Genomic DNA, 13,292 nt, shown 5'->3' with positions numbered 1-13,292 from the left:
CACGCCCTCTGTTGTGACCACGCCCTGACATTGGTTTATCAATGCCCATGCCCCGCCCCCTCCCGTGTAACCCCGCCCCTTCCCGGCGTGGCCACGCCCCCTCCGGGTACTTCCGGTTCCGGCGGGCGCGGTGCCGGTGCCCCGCGCGGGAACGGCGGCGGACGGGGCGCGGGGTCACGGGGAAAAGGTCAAAGGTCAGCGGGGGGGGGACAGGGGACACTGGGGAGGGGACAGGGGACAGGGGACATTGGGGGGGCAAGGTGGGGGTCCCAGAGCAGCAGGACATGGCATGGGTGACATTTGGGGGGCAGGGTTGGGGTCCAGGGGCACCGGGAGGGGTGGGCTGAGGGGTTGGGGGGACATTTGAGGAGCAGAGTGGGGGTCCAAGAGCAGCAGGGTGGGGGACAGGGGACATCTGGGGGGACAGGGTGGGGGTCCAGGGACAGGGAGGGGGGTGGGCTGGGGGGTCAGGGGACATTTGGGGGGTCCAGGGACAGGGAGGGGGGTGGGCTGGGGGTCAGGGGACATTTGGGGGGTCCAGGGACAGGGAGAGGGGTGGGCTGGGGGGTCAGGGGACATTTGGGGGGTCCAGGGACAGGGAGGGGGGTGGGCTGGGGGGTCAGGGGACATTTGGGGGGTCCAGGGACAGGGAGGGGGGTGGGCTGGGGGGTCAGGGTGGTCACTCAGAGCCCAGAGCTGAGCTCAGAACCCAGCGCGGTGCCCTGGGGGTGACACACGGGGGTGTCACTGACACCTCCTTCCTCCTCCTCACAGCCCCCGGCCATGCTGCGCTCGCTGCGACCCCTCCCTCACCTGTCCCTGCCCCTGTCCCCACCCGTGTCCCTGTCCCCATCCCTGTCCCTGTGCCCATCCGTGTCCCTGTGCCCGTCACGGTGCCTGTCCCGGTGCCTGTCCCTGTCTCCATCCCTGTCCCTGTCCCCATCCGTGTCCCTGTGCCTGTCCCGGTGCCTGTCCCTGTCCCCATCTCTGTCCCCATCCCCGTCCCCATCCCTGTGTCCATCCCGGTGTCTCTCCCGGTGTCCATCCCTGTCCCCATCCCCGTTCCTGTCCCCATCCCCGTTCCTGTCCCCATCCCCGTGTCCCTCCCTGTCCCCGTCCCGGTTCCTGTCGGTGTCCCCGTCCCCATCCCCGTCCCCATTCCTGTCCCCATCCCGGTCCCCATCCCCGTTCCTGTCCCCGTCCTGGTTCCTGTCGGTGTCCCCGTCCCCATCCCCGTCCCCATTCCTGTCCCCATCCCGGTTCCTGTCCCCATCCCGGTTCCTGTCGGTGTCCCCGTTCCTGTCCCCATCCCCGTCCCCGTCCCGGTTCCTGTCCCCATCCCGGTTCCTGTCCCCGTCCCGGTTCCTGTCGGTGTCCCGCGGTGTCCCCCGCTTGCCGCTGCGGCGGCGGCTGGCGGTGGCGGTGGCGGTGCTGCTGGCAGCGGGGACAGCCTGGCTTTACCTGCGGCAGCAGAAGCGGCGCCAGCAGCGCTCCCGTCACCTGCGGGCGCTGCGAGCGCTGGCCCACGGCGACTTCGAGCTGCGCGACACCTCGGGGACACCGCGGCGCAAGAGCGACTTCTCGGGGCGCTGGCTGCTGCTCTACTTCGGCTTCACGCACTGCCCGGACGTGTGTCCCGAGGAGCTGCACAAGCTGGGCACGGCCCTGCGGCTGCTGGAGCGACAGGAGCCGCGGCTGCCGGCGCCGCAGCCGCTCTTCATCACCGTGGACCCCGAGCGCGACGATGAGGAGGCGCTGGAGCGGTACCTGCGCGATTTCCACCCGCGCCTGCTGGGGCTCACCGGGACCCCCGAGCAGGTTCGGGGCGCGGCGGCGGCTTTCGGGGTGTACGTGAGCGCCGGGCCCCGCGATGAGGACGGGGATTACGTGGTGGATCACTCGGTGCTGACGTTCCTGGTGGATCCCGACGGGGTTTTTCGGGATTGTTACGGGAGGAACCGCACGGCCGAGGAGGTGGCGAGGAGCGTCAGGGGGCACATGGAGGGCTACGAGCCGCTGCCCCCCGAGGGACGGCAATAAACGGGGGGACCCCCGCGCTGGAGGGGGCGGTGCTGATTTGGGGGGTGGGGGGGTTGAGTGAGGGGGGGTGGGGATACCTGAGAGCCCCCCAGGGGTGTCACCTTAAGGGTGGGGACACCTGAGAGCCCCCCAGGGGTGTCACTTGGGGGTTGGGGACACCTGAGAGCCCCCCAGAGGTGTCACTTGGGGGTTGGGGACACCTGAGAGCCCCCCAGGGGTGTCACTTGGGGGGTGGGGACACTGGAGAGCCCCCCCAGGGGTGTCACTTGGGGATTGGGGACACCTGAGAGCCCCCAGTGCCCCCCAGGGGTGTCACATGGGGGGTGGGGACACCTGGAAACCCCCCAGAGGTGTCACATGGGGGTTGGGGACACCTGAGAGCCCCCCAGGGGTGTCACTTGGTGGTTGGGGACACCTGAGAGCCCCCCGGGGGTGTCACTTGGGGAGGGACAGAGCCCCGAGAGCCCCCAATGCCCCCCAGGGGTGTCTGTGGGGCAGGACAGAGCTCTGAGAGCTCCCCAGGGGTGTCACTTGGGGAGTGGAGGGGACACTTGGCAGCCCCCAATGCCCCCCAGGGGTGTCTGTGGGGCAGGACAGAGCTCTGAGAGCCCCCCAGGGGTGTCACTTGGGGGGTGGGGACACTTGACAGCCCCCCAGGGGTGTCACTTGGGGAGGGACAGAGCACCGAGAGCCCCCCAGGGGTGTCACTCTGGGGTTGGGGACACCTGAGAGCCCCCCAGAGGTGTCACTTGGTGGGTGGGGACACCTGGAAGCCCCCCAGAGGTGTCACTTGTGGGGGGGTGGGGACACCTGAGAGCCCCCAGTGCCCCCCAGGGGTGTCACTTGGGGGGTGGGGACACCTGGAAGCCCCCCAGAGGTGTCACTTGCGGAGGAACAGAGCCCCCCAGAGGTGTCACTTGTGGGGCGGAGGGGACACCAGTGCCCCCCAGGTGTGTCCTGTGGGGTGGGACAGAGCTCTGAGAGCCCCCCAGAGGTGTCACTTGTGGGGCGGAGGGGACACCAGTGCCCCCCAGGTGTGTCCTGTGGGGTGGGAGAGAGCCCCCAGAGCCCCCCAGAGGTGTCACTTGTGGGGTGGGGACACCTGAGAGCCCCCAGAGCCCCCCAGAGGTGTCACTTGTGGTGGGGTGGGAACACCTGGCAGCCCCCAGTGCCCCCAGGTGTGTCCTGTGGGGCAGGACAGAGCCCCGAGAGCCCCCCAGGGGTGTCACTTGTGGGGCGGAGGGGACACCAGTGCCCCCCAGGTGTGTCCTGTGGGGTGGGACAGAGCTCTGAGAGCCCCCCAGAGGTGTCACTTGGGGGGTGGGGACACCTGAGAGCCCCCCAGAGGTGTCACTTGGGGGGTGGGGACACCGGAGAGCCCCCAGTGCCCCCCAGGTGTGTCCTGTGGGGTGGGAGAGAGCCCCCAGAGCCCCCCAGAGGTGTCACTTGGTGGGGTGGGGACACCTGAGAGCCCCCCAGAGGTGTCACCTTGGGGGTGGGGACACCTGAGAGCCCCCCAGGGGTGTCACTTTGGGGTTGGGGACACCTGAGAGCCCCCAGTGCCCCCCAGGGGTGTCACTTGTGGGGTGGGGACACCTGAGAGCCCCCAGTGCCCCCCGGAGGTGTCACTCTGGGGTTGGGGACACCTGAGAGCCCCCCGGGGGTGTCACTTGGTGGGGTGGGAACACCTGAGAGCCCCCCAGTGCCCCCCAGGGGTGTCACATGGGGGGTGGGGACACCTGAGAGCCCCCCAGAGGTGTCACTTGGGGGTGGGGACACCGGAGAGCCCCCCCAGGGGTGTCACTTTGGGGTTGGGGACACCTGGCAGCCCCCCAGGGGTGTCACTTGCGGAGGGACAGAGCCCCCAGAGCCCCCCAGAGGTGTCACTTGGTGGTTGGGGACACCTGGCAGCCCCCAGTGCCCCCCAGGTTTGTCCTGTGGGGGGTGGAGGGACCCCCAGCAGCCCCCAGCCCCCCCTTGCGGTGTCACCTGGCAGGGAGGGACCCCCAGGAGTGTCCCATGGGGTGGGGGTCCCCATTCAGGCTCCTGAAGTGACCCCCCCAGACCCCCTGCAGCCCCCAGACCCCTCCCCATGGGCAGGGGTCCCCAAGTTCCTAAAGTGACCCCCCAGACCCCCTGCAGCCCCCAGACCCCTCCTCATGGGCAGGGGTCCCCAAGTTCCTAAAGTGACCCTCCAGACCCCCTGCAGCCCCCAGACCCCTCCCCACAGACAGGGGTCCCCGTTCAGGTTCCTGAAGTGACCCCCCCAGACCCCCAGCCCCCTCCCCACAATACCCCTGCAGCCCCCAGACCCCTCCCCACAGACTGGGGTCCCCGTTCAGGCTCCTGAAGTGACCCCCCCAGACGCCTCCCAGTCTCTGTAGCCCCCCAGCCCCCTCCCCACAATCCCCCTGCAGCCCCCAGCCCCCTCCCCATGGCTGGGGGTCTCCATTCAGGTTCCTGAAGTGACGCCCCCAGACCCCTCCCAGCCCCTCAGCCCCCTCCCCATGGGCAGGGGTCCCCATTCAGGTTCCTGAAGTGACCCCTCCCAGACCCCCAGCCCCCTCCCCACAATCCCCCTGCAGCTCCCAGCCCCCTCCCCATGGGCAGGGGTCCCCATTCAGGCTCCTGAAGTGACCCCTCCCAGACCCCCAGCCCCCTCCCCACAATCCCCCTGCAGCTCCCAGCCCCCTCCCCATGGGCAGGGGTCCCCATTCAGGCTCCTGAAGTGACCCCCAGACCCCTCCCCACAATCCCCCTGCAGCCCCCAGACCCCTCCCCATGGCTGGGGGTCTCCATTCAGGTTCCTGAAGTGACCCCCCCAGACCCCCTGCAGCCCCCAGCCCCCTCCCCCCACAGAAGAGCCTTTTCCCTCAGCCATGGGGGGCGGGGGGGTGTTTATTTGGGGAGGGGGCTGTCACTGGGGGCCGGGCTGGCTCTGGGAGGGCAGCAGAAAGTTCTGGAAGCGCTCGTGGGCCGGGCGGGCCGAGAGCGGCCGCAGCCGCGCCGTGTCCAGCGCCGCCTCCAGCCCCGCGTCCTGCGCCAGCTCCACCTCGGCGTCGTTGGCCTGGGGACGTCACCGGGGCTGAGCGGGGGGGTCCTGGGGACCCCCGAGACCCCCCCAGGGACCCCCCGGAGCCTCACCAGCTGCAGAGAGGCCAGCAGGTACCGGCACACCTCGAACGGCGGCTGGCCGGCCACCAGGCTGGCCAGAGAGCGCCAGCGGCCGGGAGCCGGACAGCGAGCGGTCAGCGCCAGGCCGTAGGCTCGGACATCGAACGGGACACGGCTCTCCTGGGGACACAGGGGACACAGGGGTCACTCAGGGGTCACACAGGGGTCACACAGGGGTCACTCAGGGGTCACTCAGGGGTCACTCAGGGGTCAGGGGTCAGCGCCAGGCCGTAGGCTCGGACATCGAACGGGACACGGCTCTCCTGGGGACAGAGAGGGGACACAGGGGTCACTCAGGGGTCACCGAGGGGTCACTGAGGGGACACAGGGGTCACAGGGGTCACTGAGGGGTCAGGGGTCAGCGCCAGGCCGTAGGCTCAGACATCGAACGGGACACGGCTCTCCTGGGGACACAGGGGACAGAGAGGGGACACAGGGGTCACTGAGGGATCACAGGGGTCACTCAGGGGTCAGGGGTCAGCGCCAGGCCGTAGGCTCGGACATCGAACGGGACACGGCTCTCCTGGGGACACAGGGGACACAGGGGTCACTGAGGGGTCACTGAGGGGTCACTGAGGGGACACAGGGGTCACTGAGGGGTCACAGGGGTCACTCAGGGGTCAGCGCCAGGCCGTAGGCTCGGACATCGAACGGGACACGGCTCTCCTGGGGACAGAGAGGGGTCACAGGGTCATTGAGGGGACACAGGGGTCACTCAGGGGACACAGGGGTCACACAGGGGTCACTCAGGGGTCACAGGGGTCACTGAGGGGTCAGCGGTCAGCGCCAGGCCGTAGGCTCGGACATCGAACGGGACACGGCTCTCCTGGGGACAGAGAGGGGTCAGTGGGGGTCTGGGGGGTCAGGGAGGGGTCAGTGAGGGGACACAGAGGACAGAGAGGGGACACTGAGGGGTCAGTGGGGGTCTGGGGGGACACTGAGGGGTCACTGAGGGGTCACTGAGGGGACACAGAGGACACAGAGGGGTCACTGAGGGGTCAGTGGGGTCTGGGGGGACAGGGAGGGGTCAGTGGGGGTCTGGGGGGACACTGAGGGGTCAATGGGGGTCTGGGGGGACACTGAGGGGTCACTGAGGGGTCACTGAGGGGTCAGTGAGGGGTCTGGGAGGACAGTGAGGGGACACAGAGGACAGAGAGGGGACACTGAGGGGTCAGGGAGGGGTCAGTGAGTGCCACTGCTCAGTGCAGTCCTGCAGCTGTGGGGTCCCTGGGGTGAAGAGAGAGGGGTCAGGGGGGTTCAGGGGGGGCTCAGGGGGGGCTCAGGGGGGGCTCAGGGGGGCTCAGGGGAGCTCAGGGGGGGCTCAGGGGGGCTCAGGGGGCTCAGGGGAGCTCAGGGGAGCTCAGGGGGGGCTCAGGGTGGGGTCAGGGGTGTTCAGGTGTGAGCAGGGCACCGGCAGCCCCGGCCCGTCCTGGGGGTCCCGGGATCAGCCCCCTGCCCATCCTGGGGGTCCCAGGATCAGCCCCTGCCCATCCTGGGGGTCCCGGGGGTCCTGGCCCCAGCCCATCCCGGGGGTCCCAGGGTCAGCCCCTGCCCATCCCGGGGGTCCCAGCCCATCCCGGGGGTCCCTGCCCGTCCCGGGGGTCCCGGGGGTCCCGGGGGTCCCTGCCTGCTCCCGCAGCAGCGGCTCCACGCGCTCCTCCCACAGCCGGACGCGCTGGGACAGCTCCGACTCCTGCGCGAACTTCTGGGAGCTGGCCATGAACAGCTCCTGGGGACACGGGGGGACAATGGGGACATGGGGACAGCAGGGGACAATGGGGACATCGAGGGGACATGGGGACAGCAGGGGACATGGGGACAATGGGGACAGCAGGGGACACGGGGACAGCAGGGACATGGGGACAGCAGGGGACATCGAGGGGACATGGGGACATGGGGACAGCCTGGGGACAATGGGGACACGGGGACAGCAGGGACATGGGGACAGCTGGGACAGCCTGGGGACACTGAAGGGACAGTGGGGACACCCTGGGGACATGGGGACATGGGGACACGGGGACACGGGGACAGCAGGGGACAATGGGGACAGTGGGGACACTGGGGACATGGGGACATGGGGACAGCTGGGGACAGCCTGGGGACATCGAGGGGACAGCTGGGGACACCAAGGGGACACTGGGGACAGTGGGGACACGGGGACAGCAGGAAACAATGGGGACATGGGGACAGCAGGGGACAATGGGGACATGGGGACACTGGGGACACGGGGACAGCAGGGGACATGGGGACATGGGGACATGGGGACACCGAGGGGACACTGAGGGGACACTGGGGACACACTGGGGACAACGGGGACAGCTGGGGACAGTGGGGACATGGGGACACCGAGGGGACAGCTGGGGACAATGGGGACACGGGGACAGCAGGGACATGGGGACATGGGGACAGCCTGGGGACACTGAAGGGACAGTGGGGACACCCTGGGGACATGGGGACATGGGGACACGGGGACAGCAGGGACATGGGGACATGGGGACACCCTGGGGACATGGGGACATGGGGACACGGGGACAGCTGGGGACAGTGGGGACACGGGGACACCGAGGGGACAATGGGGACACTGGGGACAGCTGGGAAAACACTGGGGACACCCCGATTCCTCTGGTGACCCCCCAAACCCTCCTGGGGCACCCCAAATCCCCCTGGGGACACCCTGGGACACCCCACCCCCCCCGGGGACCCCAGCCCCACACCCACCACGTTCCTGCGCACCAGCTCCTCGTATCCGGCTTCGGGGGGCTCTGTGGGAACAGGGGGTCACCGTGGGGGAGGGGACAGCACCCAGCCCCCCCTGGGGACACAGGGGACCCTCGGGGACAGTGGGGGAGGGGTCAGCTCGGGACCCTCACCCAAGGCTCCTTCCCCCGGCTCCTCCGGCACCTCGGGCAGCACCTCCTGCAGCGCCCCGAAATCCTCCCCTGGGGGGGACAGCACCCTGGGACCCCCTGAGAGACCCCCAGAGACCCCCCCAGAGCACCCTGGGACCCCCCCAGAGCACCCTGGGACCCCTGGGGACCCCCAGAGACCCCTGGGGACCCCCTGAGACCCCCCCAGAGCACCCTGGGACCCCTGGGGACCCCCAGAGACCCCCCCAGAGCACCCTGGGACCCCCCCAGAGCACCCTGGGACCCCTGGGGACCCCCAGAGACCCCTGGGGACCCCCTGAGACCCCCCCAGAGCACCCTGGGACCCCCCCAGAGCCCCCTGGGACCCCCTGAGAGACCCCCCCCCCCAGAGCACCCTGGGACCCCTGGGACCCCCAGAGACCCCTGGGACCCCCCCAGAGCACCCTGGGACCCCTGGGACCCCCAGAGACCCCTGGGACCCCCCCAGAGCACCCTGGGACCCCTGGGGGACCCCTGTGTGACCCCTGGGACCCCTGGGGACCCCCTGAGACCCCTGGGGACCCCCTGGGACCCCCCCCAGAGCACCCTGGGACCCCTGGGGACCCCCAGAGACCCCTGGGACCCCTGGGACCCCTGAGACACCCCTGGGACCCCCCCAGAGCACCCTGGGACCCCCTGAGAGACCCCCAGAGACCCCTGGGACCCCCCCAGAGCACCCTGGGACCCCTGGGACCCCCCCAGAGCACCCTGGGACCCCTGGGGCCCCCTGTGTGACCCCTGGGACCCCCTTTGTGCCCCCTGGGACCCCCCTGGGACCCCCTGAGAGCCCCCCAGAGCACCCTGGGACCCCCCCCAGAGCACCCTGGGACCCCTGGGACCCCCCCAGAGACCCCTGGGACCCCCCCCCCAGAGCTCCCAGCCCCCTGGGACCCCCTTTGTGCCCCCTGGGACCCCCCTGGGACCCCCTGAGAGCCCCCTGGGACCCCCCCAGCCCCCCAGGAGGGGAGGAAGGGCTGCCCTGGGCAGGGGGGCTTTGGGGGCTTTGGGGGCTTTGGGGGCTTTGGGGTTCCAGCACCTTCCTCTTCCTCGCTGTCGGCCCCGCGCTGCCGTTCCTGCTCCTGCTGCGGCTCCTGGGGGGGGAACAGCCCTGAGACCCCTGAGACCCCCCTGAGACCCCCTGGGACCCCCTGAGACCCCCCTGAACAGCCCCGAGACCCCCTGAGACCCCCTGAGCTCCTCAGAGACCCCCTGAGACCCCCCGAGACCCCCTGAGACCCCCCTGAACAGCCCCGAGACCCCCTGAGACCCCCTGAGACCCCCTGAGCCCCCCTGAGCCCCCCTGAGCCCCCCTGAGACCCCCCTGAACACCCCTGAGACCCCCTGAGACCCCTGAGACCCCCCTGAACACCCCAGAGACCCCCTGAGACCCCCTGAACACTCCTGAGCCCCCCCAGAGCCCCCCAGAGCGTGGGAAGGGGGTGCAGGAGCCCCCCAGAGCCCCCTGAGCCCCCACAGGCCCCCCTGAGCCCCCCTGAACACCCCAGGGCGCCCCCAGAGCGTGGGAAGGGGGTGCAGGAGCCCCCCCAGAGCCCCCCCAGAGCCCCCCAGAGACCCCCAGAGCCCCCAGAGCCCCCCTGAGCCCCCCTGAGCCCCCCAGAGCCCCCCAGAGCCCCCCAGAGCCCCCCAGAGCGTGGGAAGGGGGTGCAGGAGCCCCCCAGAGCCCCCCAGAGCCCCCCTGAGCCCCCCTGAGCCCCCCAGAGCCCCCAGAGCCCCCCTGAGCCCCCCAGAGCGTGGGAAGGGGGTGCAGGAGCCCCCCAGAGCCCCCCAGAGCCCCCCAGAGCCCCCCAGAGCCCCCCCAGCTCAGCCCCACTCACCCCCTGGCCCCGGAGCTTCCTGAGCGCCGCCATCCTCTCCTTGAAGTGCCGCCAGTAGAGCGCCTCCAGGTCTGGGGGTGTGGGGTGACCCTCTGGACACCCTGGGACACCCCCAAACCCCCCAAACCCCCCTGGGACACCCCCAAACCCCCCGGGACACCCTGGGGACACCCCCAAACCCCCCGGGACCCCCTGGGGACACCCCCAAACCCCCCAAACCCCCCGGGGACACCCAGCGCCTCCAGGTCTGGGGGTGTGGGGTGACCCCTCTGTGCCCCCTGGGACACCCCCAAATACACCCCCAAACCCCCCTGGGACACCCCAAACCCCCCAAACCCCCCAAACCCCCCTGGGGACACCCCAAACCCCACTGGGACACCCCAAACCCCCCTGGGGACACCCCCAAACCCCCCTGGGGACACCCCAAACCCCCCTGGGACACCCCAAACCCCCCTGGGGACACCCCAAACCCCCCTGGGACACCCTGGGACACCCCAAACCCCCCCTGGGGACACCCCAAACCCCCCCTGGGACACCCCAAACCCCCCTGGGGACACCCCAAACCCCCCTGGGACACCCCAAACCCTCCTGGGACACCCCAAACCCCCCTGGGGACTCCCTGGGGACAACCCAAACCCCCCTGGGGACACCCTGGGGACACCCCAAACCCCCCTGGGGACACCTTTGGGTGCCGCTCCCTTTGCAGGAGCTGTGTCCTCCCAGTTTTGGGGTGTCCTCCCCGCCCCATAGCAGGACCCCGGTGTCCCCAAGGACTGTTTGTCCCCAGGGGTGTCCCTGTCCCTGCCCCACTGCAGTGACCCCCAGGGCTGCCCCTGTCCCCCAGGGGTGTCCTCATCCCTGCCCCACTGCAGTGTCCCTGTCCCTGTCCCTGTCCCCATCCCTGTCCCTGTCCCTGTCCCCATCCCTGTCCCTGTCCCTGTCCCCCAGCAGTGTCCCTGTCCCTGCCCCATTGCAGTGACCCCCATGGGTGTCCATGTCCCTGCCCCACAGCAATGACCTTGTCCCTGTCCCCAGCCCTGTCCCCAGCCCTGTCCCTGTCCCTGTCCCTGTCCCTGCCCCACAGCAATGTCCCTGTCCCTGTCCCCAGGGCTGTCCGCAGCCCTGTCCCCATCCCTGCCCTGTCCCTGTCCCTGTCCCCATCCCTGTCCCTGTCCCTGTGTCCCTGTCCCCATCCCTGTCCCTGTCCCTGTCCCCATCCCCGTCCCTGCCCCCATCCCTGTGTCCCTGTGTCTGTGTCCCTGTCCCCATCCCTGTCCCCATCCCTGTCCCTGTCCCTGTGTCCTGTCCCCATCCCCGTCCCTGTCCCCATCCCTGTCCCCATCCCTGTGTCCCTGTCCCTGTGTCCTGTCCCCATCCCTGTCCCTGTCCCTGTCCCCATCCCCGTCCCTGCCCCTGTGTCCTGTCCCCATCCCTGTCCCCTGTCCCCATCCCCGTCCCCGTCCCTGTCCCTGTCCCCAGGGCTGTCCCCATCCCTGTCCCTGTCCCTGTCCCTGTCCCTGTCCCCAGCCCTGTCCCCATCCCTGTCCCTGTCCCTGTCCCTGTCCCTGTCCCCAGCCCTGTCCCCATCCCTGTCCCTGTCCCTGTCCCTGTCCCCCTGTCCCCGTCCCTGTCCCCCTGTCCCCGTCCCTGTCCCCCTGTCCCCGTCCCTGTCCCCGTCCCCGTCCCCGTCCCCGCCGCAGTGTCCCGCTGTCCCCGGCTGTGTTTGGGGTCCCCCCGTGCCCCCTCACCTGTGAAGGTGGGGCCCCTCCTCCTGCCCCTGGGGCCGGGGCTGCCGCCGCCGTCTGTGGGAGGGAGCAGATCCCGCCCCAGCCAGGGTCACCCGTCAGGGCTGGGGAGCCCCGCGGGCCCCGGGGGGGTGGGGATCCTCTCGGGGATCACCTGGGGTCATCTGGGGTCATCTGGGATCATCTGGGATCACCTGGGATCCTCGGGGGTCATCTGGGATCATCTGGGATCCTCTGAATCCTGTTTGGGATCCTCTGGGATCCTCTAGGATCATCTGGGATCATCTGGGATCACCTGGGATCATCTGGGGTCCTCTGGATCCTCTGGGATCCCCTGGGGTCATCTGGGGTCATCTGGGATCCTCGGGGATCACCTGGGATCCTCTGGGATCCTCTGGGATCATCTGGGGTTCTCGTGATCCTCTGGGATTCTCTTTCGGATACTTTGGGATTCTCTGGGATCCTCTGGGGTCCGCTGGGATCCTCTGCGGTTCTCGTGATCCTCTGGGATCCTCTGGGATACTTTGGGGTCCTCTGGGATCCTCTGGGATCCTCTGGATCCTTTGGGGTCCTCTGGGATCCTCTGGAATCCTCTGGGATCCTCTGGGATCACCTGGGATCCTCTGGGGTCCTCTGGGATCCTCTTTGGGATCCTCTGGGATCCTCTGGGATCCTCTGGAATCCTATGGGATCCTCTGGGATTCTCAGGATCCTTTGGGATCCTCATGATCCTCTGGGATCCCCTGGGATCCTCTCTGGGATCCCCTGGATCCCCCGGATCCCCTGTGTCCGGCCGGGAATCACTCACCGCCGGTGCAGAGCCACTGGGTGAACTCCTGCAGCTTCCTCGGGACCTTCCTCTTCCTCTTGCCCCCCACCGGCGCCTCCAGGCCCAGGGGCAGCAGGAACGGCCTCCCTGGGGACAGCGGGGGGACAGCGGGGAGTGACACCAGGGTGGGGACAGGGCCTCCCTGGGGGACAGGGACACCTCAGGGGACACCGGGGAGTGACAGCGGGGAGTGACACCTGGGGTGACACAGGGTGGGGACAGGGCCTCCCTGGGGACAGCGGGGGGGGACACCTCAGGGGACACCGGGGAGTGACAGCGGGGTGGGGACAGGGCCTCCCTGGGGACAGGGACACCTCAGGGGACACCGGGGAGTGACACCGGGGAGTGACAGCAGGGTGGGGACAGGGCCTCCCTGGGGACAGCGGGGACACCTCAGGGGACACCGGGGAGTGACACCGGGGAGTGACAGCGGGGTGAGGACAGGGCCTCCCTGGGGACAGCGGGGACACCTCAGGGGACAGCGGGGAGTGACAGCGGGGTGGGGACAGGGCCTCCCTGGGGGACAGCGGGGGGACAGCGGGGAGTGACACCTCGGGGTGACACAGAGTGGGGACAGGGACACCTGGGGTGGGGACAGGGCCTCCCTGGGGGACAGGGACACCTCAGGGGACACCAGGGAGTGACACCGGGGTGTGACACCAGGGTGGGGACAGGGACACCTCGGGGTGACCTGGGATGGGGACAGGGCCTCGCTGGGGGACAGCAGGGACACCTCAGGGGACACCTCAGGGGACAGCGGGGA

At 69.9% G+C, this 13,292-nt stretch overlaps 2 protein-coding genes across 3 annotated transcripts in view; one reads left to right on the top strand and one right to left on the bottom strand.

Annotated features, from left to right (window-relative positions):
- Positions 1 to 99: 99 nt before the first annotated feature.
- SCO2 (synthesis of cytochrome C oxidase 2) lies at positions 100 to 2,062 on the top strand. Its single transcript, XM_086886233.1, has 2 exons — positions 100 to 194; positions 775 to 2,062. Exon 2 carries the CDS (start codon positions 784 to 786, stop codon positions 2,038 to 2,040), a length of 1,257 nt encoding a protein of 418 aa, XP_086742359.1. The 5' UTR covers positions 100 to 194; positions 775 to 783; the 3' UTR covers positions 2,041 to 2,062.
- Positions 2,063 to 4,920: 2,858 nt separating this feature from the next.
- Positions 4,921 to 13,292, bottom strand: part of NCAPH2 (non-SMC condensin II complex subunit H2) — a 34,221-nt gene continuing 25,849 nt past the window's right edge. For both annotated transcript variants that reach the window (XM_086886231.1, XM_086886230.1), the window contains 9 exons: positions 12,509 to 12,616; positions 11,704 to 11,757; positions 9,956 to 10,026; positions 9,157 to 9,211; positions 8,085 to 8,153; positions 7,933 to 7,976; positions 6,842 to 6,943; positions 5,185 to 5,334; positions 4,921 to 5,107 (listed from right to left, as the gene is read on the bottom strand). In XM_086886231.1, the coding sequence (XP_086742357.1) occupies positions 4,958 to 5,107; positions 5,185 to 5,334; positions 6,842 to 6,943; positions 7,933 to 7,976; positions 8,085 to 8,153; positions 9,157 to 9,211; positions 9,956 to 10,026; positions 11,704 to 11,757; positions 12,509 to 12,616 (803 nt within the window). In that variant the 3' untranslated portion in view covers positions 4,921 to 4,957. The remainder of the gene's footprint in view (positions 5,108 to 5,184; positions 5,335 to 6,841; positions 6,944 to 7,932; positions 7,977 to 8,084; positions 8,154 to 9,156; positions 9,212 to 9,955; positions 10,027 to 11,703; positions 11,758 to 12,508; positions 12,617 to 13,292) is intronic.

This window comes from Cyanistes caeruleus, chromosome 4 (genome assembly GCF_971803275.1).
Source record: "Cyanistes caeruleus chromosome 4, bCyaCae1.hap1.1, whole genome shotgun sequence".
NCBI lineage: Eukaryota > Metazoa > Chordata > Aves > Passeriformes > Paridae > Cyanistes > Cyanistes caeruleus.
This window is presented reverse-complemented; position numbering and strand designations above follow the sequence as displayed.

Excerpts from the sequence above, each read along its gene's own strand:
- SCO2 (XM_086886233.1), top strand. The coding sequence starts at position 784 with ATGCTGCGCTCGCTGCGACCCCTCCCTCACCTGTCCCTGCCCCTGTCC.